The sequence below is a fragment of the Haliotis cracherodii genome, unplaced genomic scaffold, assembly GCF_022045235.1.
Source record: "Haliotis cracherodii isolate W230 unplaced genomic scaffold, xgHalCrac1.p SCAF_20, whole genome shotgun sequence".
NCBI lineage: Eukaryota > Metazoa > Mollusca > Gastropoda > Lepetellida > Haliotidae > Haliotis > Haliotis cracherodii.
In genome coordinates, this window is record NW_027266276.1 from 17,150,256 (window position 1) to 17,162,423 (window position 12,168).

The 12,168-nt window shown below is 39.3% G+C and overlaps 1 protein-coding gene across 1 annotated transcript; it reads left to right on the top strand.

The window, feature by feature from the left end:
- The first annotated feature begins 9,559 nt into the window (after positions 1-9,559).
- Positions 9,560-10,881, top strand: LOC139470005 (spidroin-1-like). Its single transcript, XM_071252293.1, has 2 exons — positions 9,560-9,611; positions 10,043-10,881. Exons 1-2 carry the CDS (start codon positions 9,560-9,562, stop codon positions 10,879-10,881), a joined length of 891 nt encoding a protein of 296 aa, XP_071108394.1.
- The last annotated feature ends 1,287 nt before the right edge of the window (positions 10,882-12,168 follow it).

Here is a 12,168-nt window from a genome sequence, read left to right on the forward strand (position 1 = left end):
TTGGACTATCACACACACAAACACACAATTTCATTGAATCACTCACCTCTGTGAAATGTCCTCCCATGCTTTCTTCTTCACGCTGTTCGTCAAATTGTTGGTAAACGACGAAAACAACACATTTTTCTTCGACTGTACACCCTCTATTAGAAGGGATAACTCGCTGTTAGTCCAGTTCTTACTCCTTTGGCGTTTCAATGTCAATGGTTGACTAGAATCCATGATCGGTTGATAACAGAGTGAAGGGATTCCCCTGTAAATTAATGACGTCATTGGGGAATCCCCCTATATTCTTACCTCCATCACAGGAGAGCGGCAATCTTGATTTACGACAATGATCGCAAGACGATGAATTTACGAACGGATTAAGAACGCTTTGTGGATCGGTCGTAAATATTAGTAAAATTATCTTAATTTCAATCGTAAACTCTTACGATATGTGTAAGTTACGAAGGCTTTGTGGATCGGGGCCCTGGTTCCAAATATGGCAGGGGAATCTAGCGTCGTCATCTACCCATGTGCTGGTGACATAGTCGTTAAAACCACCAATCTGTTCATCATCAGGTCCTTGCTCCATCACCTCAACCCATGTATTCTGTACCTGGTCATGTGGGAGAAGTGGCAGGACTGCGGCACGTCGAACATGGGGCTGAATTGCTGGATTGTTCGTGTATTCTCGCACAAGACCTCTCTCAGCTACCTGACGCCACAAAGCTTGTGAATAGTGAAACAGACAACCCCTCACATAACTATCAGGAAAAACCACTGCAATGGCATTTATGACTGCTGACTCGTAATCAGTCTGAAACACCTCTGGAGAAAGTTCAGTACCAGTTCTCGTTCGTACTGTGTCCTTCAACAACCTAAATAGTCTAACATATGTCTGTTTGGTCTTGTTAGGAAGCAACGAAAAAGCAACAGGATACATTTTACCATTTACAAGACAATGAATAATATACACTTGGAGCCACAAGCTAGGACAAACAAAAAAGTACCATCCATAAACAAACTGTCAGAGTCACTCATGATTTCTAACATCTCAGTGGTAGCAAACACCAGTAGTCTGTCGTCTTCCCCGTCATTGATGCACAGAAAGTCTCTTCCATCTTCTGTCTGTGTCCACGTTCCTTCCAAGTTGACTGCTGCTCTGGTTTCTGGAACTTGTGGAATAGTCTTGGCTCTGTTTCTGTACAGGGAAGCTTGAACACTTGCAAAAGAAGGGGCAGTAGCAGCTACTTCTTCATCAAGTTGATCCAGTTCTGCGATGTATATCTGCTGTACAGGAGAAATGTCGGTCTGGACACGCTGCTTGAGTCGACCAATGAGTCTGATGTGTTCTTCGTTCTCTACAGGGGGGTGGCTGTGAGGAGTTGTAGACACGACGTGTTCTGCAAATGTGCTGCAAGTTGTCATAGGTTGTAAAAACTTCACTTTGAACCTCTATGCCGCTTGGATTAGATTAGAGCTTGGATTAGTTAGCAGCCTGAGATGGACAATACCCATTCATATAATAGGGGTGAGACAATTAAGCATTTGAATTATTGTAGGCGAAATGAGGTGTAGGCGAAATGAGGGCAAGCCATCCCAATATTCGTTTTCGAAATATAAAAAGTCTGGACCGAACCTCCATGTTGGATAGCGTTGCAAAATCACGGTTCTTTTCGCGTCAGGCGAGATGCCTGTCACATCACATGTATTTCACACTCAGCTACCATACATACATCCCTGAATTCATCATACCATTAAGAATCAAATGACATTTTGTCTAAGTCACTAATACAAACGGTCCAAATGAAATCAACCGGAATATTCAAGTGTGAAACCAAACCCTGTGCTCTGAAACATACCAGTAAACAAAGCAAACTTCTAGTTTTACTTAACATTTTACTATTCCGAGAGATTCGGTCGTCAATTTGTTGCATACATTAGCTCAGTTTATTACGAATATGCATAGGTCGATAATCGTTGCAAGAATTGAGGAATTGATAATTAGAGTCCAGATACTTAGGCCTATTTGGAAAAAGTCAACAGAAATCGTTCAACGTGCCGCCATGATTGACGCAAAATCACACACACTGACGACGGTATTGGTCTGCCTTTCCACGTAGTATCAAGGCGAGAATGGAAACATAAAAAACAAACAGAACTTGTTGATTTCAGATTGATTCTGTTTACTTAACTTACGTGACTGATTTATGTATGTGTGTGATCCCAGGATCACGGTAAAATCTACTCCAAACATTCCGCGTACTGCTATCAGTGAACTCGCTAGGTTATGAAGGGAGGTTACAGGTAATGATGTCATATTAGTATACGTCAGCATCAACATCGTTGTACATATTTGTTATTTTCTTTGAGGTGCGGGTGAACTAGTACACAACGCATTCAGTTCATAAAGTAGTTCACTGTTTCAGTCTTGAATTATAATTTGAATACCTCTTCAATATCGTTTCACCCAGCAAAATAATGCACTGCTGCAAAATGGATACATGTATGCAGTACTGTTACTAATATAATCTAAAATGCCATAGAATTTATGAAACTCATAATAATCAGCTGTGTGTTTGGTCATAGAAATTGACATTCATCGTGTTATCCTTCCCATAAGATGCTTTTTAAATGTAACACACTGCAACATATACATATTTCCTTTGGAGAATTGTGAAATATTCATTGTGGAAAATTTATATAATAAGGTTAAATAAAACAGGCACTTCATTTCTTAAGTTAAAGTAGATGTATACCTGAAGGAAATTCGCCACGTCATATTTGTATTAATGTATAACTCATGTGTGGACAACTACTTGTCTTACATTTGGATTTTAACGTTTAATTGGCGGAACATTGACAGCTAAAGATTGCATCAGGTGCGCGTTTCAAAATAGGGGCCGACCATTTGAGATTCATCGGTGGAGGTGGGTCATATGGTCTGTTGGGGTTTGGGTGTGCGTTGCTGGGGGAGGGAGGGGTTGTGGAGCTGTTGTAGTGATATGCCCAACATTCTGTTCTTTTAATCGAAATTTTCCATACTATAACAGAATATAATTGGTAAAATACTATTACTTTTTTGTGTTACCGATTTCAACGTTTCTTATAAATTGGGAAATAAGCTAAAAGTATCTGATTTCAACTGGCCAAAGGGCACTTTCAGGATTTTTATAGTTCATTTTTCTATATTATAACAAAATCTGAAATATGTCTTCAGGACATTTTGGATGACAATCATTCAATGTCCCAGAAAAGGAACCGATGTGGTTATTAAAATCGATCGCTGTGTGGGAACTTTGTAGATACAAATAAACAAAAAAGATACTAGAAATATATTGTCCTGAGCCAAAGCAGATGCTCACCACGGACATGACGGATACTGAGTTTTGCAATGACTAGGAATTGCGTTGGGTTTTTTGCCTTTGTACATGTGGGCATGGGCATCGCCCTCGTGTTTTGACGTCATGTAACGGAAAATTTGTTTTCGACACATAAAACAAATACGTTTTCGTATCGAATGTGTCACGTTATACATCTAATTTTCCATCATGGGGTTGAAAATTCAATAATATACAAGTCCGTTAAATTGCAAAGTAAGAGGTTGGTCCAGTACCGCGCGACCGCAAATCTCGCACAGCGTTGATTTTTCAAAGCTCTGCGTCTAAACATTAAATCGCCAAGCAAGATTCCAGCGATAATGTAGTGAATCACAAGCTATTTGTCAGAGATCTCGCGAGACCCGAGTTGTATGCAACTCGCCGCCGTGTGAATGCCGAGTTGTATACAACTTCAGTTTGTGCAACTAATTGCATACAACAAGTTGTATACCACTAGTTGTACCGTGTGAATGCCCCTTAAGTGAAATGTAAAGGCGTAAGTTATTTGTCCATTGTCACCTTGGTATTGTGACGTCATAGTTCTCCGAAATGTTTGGACGTCACGTAACTATATGTTGCTACTTCATGTCCGTTATTCAGCTATCGCCCGATGAGACTCGTACGTGGTACGAGTTGAAAGCGCTAGCCAATTAACCCTCTGGATGACGAGTTTTTTTTCTGAAGCACATTTTGCTAAGAAGGTTGGGCGAGAATTGCGCCCACGCGGCACTGGATCTACTTCTGGCTATAAAATTACGCAGAGGTGGAGAATATTAAATTTCCTGTTAAAGGTGTAAAGGTAACTGCAAATATTAAACCGGTTTAAAAAAAAGACACTTCCAAGTGTTGTCCGACATTTTATTCTGCGTTGAAAAACAGTGAATTTCGCCGCTTTTTATCGTACACCGATAAAAGTACTGTGCGACGATTTTTTTATTTAGAAGCTTCACGGAAACTGTGAGCGAACAAAATACTGCCTAATATCTGAACGACATAACTACATATCAAATGGAGTTATATACGTATGTATAACGACATACATTCAATGCCAAAAAGTAGCATGCCGTAAATGACGAAAACTGATTTTTCTCTATGATGTCAAAAGGCGACAGAGAGGTTACACACGTACAAAGAAAAGGGGGCATAACTCCACTATCGTTATCGATATTTGGAATAGTGTGGTTTCACATGAACAAAACACCACGAAAATATATCATCCTTACCCACAGCTAATTCTCACCAACTGACCTGAGTTACAATAAACTAGTCCCAAGCATAGCGGAGTTATGCCCCTTTTTCTTTGTACGGTTGTAACCTCTCTGTCGCCTTTTGACGTCATAGAGAAAAATCAGGTTTCGTTATTTACGGCAAGCTATTTTTGGCATTGAATGTATGTCGTTATACATACGCATATAACTCCATTTGATATGTAGTTATGTCGTTCACTTAGAAGTGTCTTTTTTTAAAACCGGTTTAATATCTGCAGTTACATTTACACCATAAAACAAGGAAAATTAATATTCTCCACCTCTGCGAAATTTTATAGCCAGAGGTAGATCCAGTGCCGCGTGAGCGCAATTCTCGCACAACCTTCACTTTTCCAATCTGCGGAAAATGTGCGTCAGAAAAAAAACCTCGGCTTCCAGAGGGTTAAAACTGTGTTCAATCTTAATCCACTTACTTAATTATTACTATAATGTGCCTGAGAGTTAGACCTTTTCTGTGCTTTGTGTGCTTTGTGTGTGTGTGTGTGTGTGTGTTATGGTTTGTACTAATCCGGAAATATTGGAGTTAAAAATTCAGACAGATATCCCACTAAGCCATTATACTCCGAAGAATGCCAGTTCTTTGTTTCATTCCCTAAAGTGCCATTACCTTCATTAGTTTGATCGAACCAATGACCTTCCACTCTCCAGGCAGACGCTCAAAACACGTATTGTTTGGACGTCAACTGTGACGTCAGTGGTGTCAAGCAGGCAGCGCATGGTCGAAGCAGTATTTGGTTGAGCATCGTTTAGTTCAACGATTTATGCTGCGCTGAACCGATGGGAGAGCCAGAGTGTACCGAAGACGGGAAGTAAACAGAGCTGACAGTGGTAACGTAATGATGTATGCGGATTTTCCCAAACCAATCGAAGAAACCTACTGCCAACTTAACAGTCCAACGCTATTGTGATTAATCGTACAGACACACGTTGCTCCCTCTATGAATCATGCTAACGTCATCTTTCAACACAACGACCGCACACATCATCTGTAAGCGCAACAATACCACTATGTCAGGTCCTTGTTGAACCACAGACATTAGACGACAGTTTGCGCAACGGGACGAGCACTCTCAAACGTGGGTTTCGTGCTCTTATTTCATCAATGGGCAGGAGATAATAAGCAGTACTTGAAGACAATGGTAAAATCTTTAAATTGGATATCAGACCGTTGTTGTTCTGTGTTACTGTTGGGGCGGTCGGGTAGCCTAGTGGTTAAAGCGTTTGCTCGTCACGCCGAAGAGCCGGGTTCAATTCCCACATAGGTACAATGTTGTGAAGACTATTTCTGGTGTCCCCCGCCGTCATTTGGTTGGAATATTGCAGTGTAATATTATACTCACTCACTGTATCGTTGTTGCAGTATGTCATCACACATCAAGAATTTGGTTGTGCAATAAGTATGTGTTACTTCCCACAACCAAAACTTGCTGTGCGTTTCTTTTATAGGGGTATTTAATCATTTGACTTTTTACACCTTTTGTGACTTAAGAACATAATAATTTGATTCTTTAAGCCTAATTTGTATGATCCTGCGATAATTAAGAGTTTGTATTTAGTCAAATCAAATACCAAACACACATATAAATTGCTTTTTTGTCTTGAGGCTAGAATTTAATCATTTAGAGTAATGGAATTACAACAATTTTAGGTTGTCATGCAGGTGCTTTCTTTTGTTAATTCAGTGTGCTTGGTTTATACGCCGTTTATGATACCTACTTACCACTAAGTCGGTCAAAACAATTCCTGTACATGGAATTAGTGGATAGCTAAAAATATTGTATGTTTATTATGACTCTACACACCCTCTTTTGCTTCAGCTGCAAATGGCAGTTGAGCAATATTGCAATGTCGCCTGATCGACTTGTCCCAATATCCCGTGCCCAATTTTGCATTGTCGCCTTTTCGCTTTATAATATTAAATATTATTACAACAAATTAGAAATATGTTTGTCTTCATTATGGTTGTATGAAATATTTTTGCAATGTGTATTTCTTTTTTTCGTTGGGTTATAAATAAGGAGCTGTTTACTTATCGTATACGAATTCTCATGGTCGTGGTTTGATCAAGAATGAATTTAATAACCATAATTAAATATCCTATATATATTCTGCCATTACATAATAAACTAGGTCAGTATTGTGTTTCACTATGACTGCAACTATTGTTGCGAAATAAATACCACGATGGTCACTAGTCAGTGAATGAGTAAGTTGAGTTTAACGCTGTTTTTAGCAGTATTGGAGTGTTTTGTGGTTGGAGGGAATTCAGAAGTCATACAGGTCTCAGACGGTTACCCCTTTGGTGAAACCCACGAGCACCGGTAGGGGGCTGACAAACCCCAAAACATAATCGGTGCGTACCGGAATATCACTAGTGGTGTATACCCGTGAAGATCCAGGGTAGCATAGGTCTTTAGCAACCCATGCATGCCGTAAAAGCGACCATGCTTTCCGTAAGAAGCGACTTACTATATATAACGAGATCGGTTGGTCAGGCCAGCTGACTTGGTTGATGCATGTTATCATTCCCAATTGCGTAGGTCGATATTCATGACGTCAATCACTGGATTGTCTGGTCTAGAATCGATTATTTACAGACCGCCCTAATATAGCTGGAATATTGCTGAAAGGTAAGCAACAAACAAACAAACTAGCGGTATATGTTGACCATATCACTTTGTCACGTTAATCAGTTTGACTGCAACATAATATTCAAAGATAAGACTGGTTGTGAGATTCTTCTGGTTCTTTTTCACACTGTAGACATGCAAGCATGTCCATTTCTGGGACTAACGTTTCCAGACATATGTACATATTTTGTAATTATTCACTGACGTGCGCCTTTTGTAATGCCGACGAACAGTTAGTATGTATTGGTTCAAGTATTAAACGAATTGATTTTGCCAGCGTATACATCAAACTTTCTGTATATGTTTACTAACTCGTGTGGATTCCGTATAAGAATCCAGGTCCCTCATGCTGGTAGTAAGAGACTTCTAAATGGATCGGTGGCCAGGATCGCTGAATTGGTTGACTGCAAGTCACCGTGTCCCAATTGCGTGATTGCGTGGATCGATGCTCTTGATATCAACCACTGGATTTTCTGGTCCAGACTTGTTTATTACAGACCGTCGTCATATAGCTGAAATAATGTCAAGTGCGGCGTTAAACAATAAACATACCTTACTGTAATAAAACTAATTATAGCTTAAACAGGTATGACGGAAGTTACATGGAAGAGCAAATGAATTATATAATGTATCAACAAAATAAACTTGACAACTAAAATGCCATAGATAACATGAGTAGTATAGTTGACACATGCTCCTTGAAATCACATGTCGTCCTCTGTCAAAGTGTTGATTATGCGGCTTTGTACTTCCAAACGACTGTAATGCTCACATCTTACGTCAACGCTGGGTGATGTACATCCGTGTCCCCTTCCATCTATGTTTATTACTTTGTACTTAAGACATTTTGTATTTAATTCCGTCATTCCGAACTAAATTTTATGATTTGTTATGAAGATACGTTCATCTACCTGATTAATTAGATTACATAGTACATTGTATCGCAATACGAAAAAGGGCGTTACATTGAGACTAGTTTTGTGATAGAAACACGATATTGTAGTTATGACTATCTCAGGGAAATCACTAACTCAACGGCTCACCAGAGATGTTTAAGTTGGGTGAACGAGTATATTTTCACAATGAATGGTTGAATCAAACAGATACCAGATAATAATCCAAGATTGATAAAAAAAATGATATACTCACTGAAAGCCCCCTTATGTAACATGAATGTGATTCTGGTTTTACTTCCTTTTGTCTTAGTCATACGAGAATAAATCAGTACCAGTGTACAAACATGAATCAGTGATGACGAGATCAGGAAAGAATAGTAGGACTGCATGCTATCCGCTCCTCTAGATTCGGAATGACTGACTTTACTGTCAAGATTTATGTATCAGTGCACATTAACAAATATGTTTGATAGTCTTAATTGAAATTATGAAGCATCTGTACACGTTTATAATTCTCTAGGACATGTTTGATATCAGGAATTGTTTTACACAGCTTGTAGAAAATCAGTAATCACAGCGTCTATCTCTGTCTCACAGTATAATACGTTTATTTACAGTAAATGCGGTCTATGGAGTGTGCATAGAACAATGAACTACGACAATCTGCCACAGCGTGTATGTGGAGCAGTCAAAGAAGTTTTTAAATGAAATATATACTAATAACACAGCAAATGTATCCTACATGTATGATTTAGTCAACATACACAGACAGCAGGACATACAATAGTGTTGGCCTCTGTCTCACCCCTATGGCATGTGACAATGTAACAAAGATACGTAATGATGACTTATACATCACATTCACTGGACAGATGTATCTTGTTCAAAGGCATGTCCCCTGTCACTGACATAACATTCGAATGTGATGGACTGTGTCCAGGTAATTAATGAATCACCCTGTCAAGAACAATAGATTGTACTCAGAGTCCTGACACCCGTGTTGGCTATATAAACCGTAGATAGCCTCTCTTTAACACACTGACCACTCTTCCTCCAGTTCCACACGTTGAGCACTACAACAGGTGAGTTGCTTCTATTGTTTTGTTATTTGTTTGTACGTTCTATAATTGCATTTGGCCCTATTAATCTTAAGCAACTACAATACGTGTATTGTCATATATAACATTTTTTACTTAAACCTATAACGATTCCATATCGTGAAAACTCCTTCGCAACCATAACGTGTATGTTTTCTGTCACATCTCGAATCGTTGGTGTCACATTTGTTTAAGAATCCATTCAAATTATACACAAGACAGTTGGAAACTACACAATAAACGTTCCATATATTAGTACTTACATTAAAATACTATATGATATCTGTTTCAGAAGACAACAAAATGACGGCATTCAAGTTTGCTGTTCTTGCACTGTTTTGTGTCGCTACCAATGGTGAGAAGCTTTACCTTTCCTTGATACAATCCTTGTCTAGATACATTATTTGTTTTTGAAATGTGTTTTATCGTGGCAGGACAAGTCAGTTTATACACACATCTATCACAACGGTACGCTGAGACATATATTTCTTATATAGACACAAATGTTTGCAGATGAAAATTACACTATATGTTGTTTTAAGTAATTCATGATACACGGTTGTTGGATTACCGATATTTGAGGTGAAAATGAAAACCCTATCGAGAATACAGCTTTAATGTACACGAGGGTGTACTTGGATGCAGGTTTCCGACATCTCACATAAATAAATGATACTTGAGTTGCAGATACATCTGTATTTGTACACATTTCTTTACATCTTATGTTGCAAACATTGGAGAATATTACTTCACATTCATAAATCTTTTGTTCTTTTCGTCTTCCAGCACAAACTCCATCTGTCATGGGAACTGGAATGACAAACCCCACAGGCACGGGCAACACAGGCGGCACAAATGGTGCAGGGAGTACGGGGGTAGGAATGGGTGGAATGGGTGGTATGACTAATCCAGTGGGTGGTATGACTAATCCAGTGGGTGGTATGACTAATCCAATGGGTGGTATGACTAATCCAATGGGTGGTATGACTAATCCAATGGGTGGCATGAATAGTCAAATGGGTGGCATGAATTATCCGATGGCCGGTATGGGCAACCCTATGGCTGGTATGGCTAGTCCTTTCGGAGGTATGAATAGCGGGTATGGCATGGGAAGTCCTTACGGCGGTATGGGTAGTCAATTCGGGGGTATGGGAATGGGGCCAATGGGAGCAGCAATGGCAAATATGGGTGGAATGATGGGAGGTATGAATGGTCAAGGTTCTGGACAGTCTCAAAGCTCCTCTGGTAGCAATATGATGCTTCCTCTGATGATGGGCGGTGACAAGGGAAGAAACATGTATTTGATGTCTCAAATGATGGGAAGACAGGGCGGCAGCATGCTTCCTTACTTCGCTATGAATGGTGGTCTAGGAGACAACATGATGAACATGCTTCTCTTCAGCGGTATGGGTGGAATGGGAGGCGGCCGTGGTGGTCAAGGATTTAACCCAATGATGGCCATGGCTCTGAGCGGCGGAGAAATGAACAACATGCTCCCATGGATGTTCCTTAATCAGGGAAGAGGCCAGGGACAACAAGGCGGTATGCAGGGCGGTATGCAAGGCGGTCAATCATCAGGAATGAACAGTGCTCTTCCTTTCTGGCTCCTTGGCGGACAATTCTAAATTAACAATTATCCAGTGGACCTCCCTCGACTTTACTGATCTCATGTGAGCAAAGAACGACTGCATTGTATATTTGTTTGATAGAATCTCAGATTCATACTCCCAGCACTACAAGATGCCAAGCTTGGTTTGGCTTCAAACCCTTATCAGTTATTATTTAGAGTAGACGCTTTTTGTAATTTTTAATGAAGCAAATGCATACATGTTATAATGTATTTCCCCATGCACCTGACAGCTACAGCACCTACAGACAGACGGAAGTATTAGAATCTCGGATCGCACCATGTGTCATATGTTCTGCAATAAAAAAGTTGTCAAACTGCATTCAGACTTTGTTCACTCATTGAATTACATACAACATACATTGTGTATATGTCTTAAGCCATATTTTTTCGATAGAAACGACAAAACCTTTTCTATAATAATATGAAATATCTGCTAAAGGAAGAGTATATCGTACGATTCCGACTACATCATGAGCATGTGTTTATGAATCATTATCAAACAGTGATGATATCAGATGTCGAATAAAGGTGAGTGTATCCTGTCCCATCAATGGCACCTGTCACAAACACATGCAATGACAGGTCAGTTTTTCACCCGAAAAAACACGTGAACATATGGTACTAGTCAAAAAAGGAAGTTGCATCAGACATTGTTTTGTCACATCATCGTTCATTTTTGTAACTGATGCCTCAAACTTGGTAATGTCCTCCATGTGTCTACCATAACACTGTTTAAAAGGTTTACTCATGATCGAATCATAGACAGGAATGAGACACAGAGACATCACTTATCTGTAAGAAACAAAGAACATTCATTCATTCACGAATTTCGATGTAACTGAGAACATATTTACAAAACGCAATTTCCACATCTCTCTATTGATGCTTTCCGTATTTGGCAACTCCTGTATTGTATGTAGTCAAACATCTGACTTCATATATTCAGATCTTAAGAGTTAAGTTATGAATAAAGCTATTCATACAATCCTTTGCCTGCATATATCTGTTTTGAGAACGTAAGTAAATTTTAAACCACGATACCTTAGTAATCCCGACCTTTTTATTCAGTCGATTAACCCTCGAAACGGTAACATCACGATGGATAGTTTTCACTGTAATTGCCAACGAATTGTTTATTTAAAACCAAATGAGCCAAATTGGAGAGTACTGTTTGTAATTCTTTACAGTAGCTTTAAGTAGCAATTATTCACAATAGCAATAGTGAAGGTAGAGAATATATATATATACATAAAGGATGATACACACGTACAGGTTGGTTCAC

Coding starts and splice junctions, on each gene's coding strand:
- LOC139470005 (XM_071252293.1), top strand. CDS start 9,560: ATGACGGCATTCAAGTTTGCTGTTCTTGCACTGTTTTGTGTCGCTACC. Junction 9,612..10,042: donor GTTTTGTGTCGCTACCAATG/GTGAGAAGCTTT, acceptor TTCGTCTTCCAG/CACAAACTCCATCTGTCATG.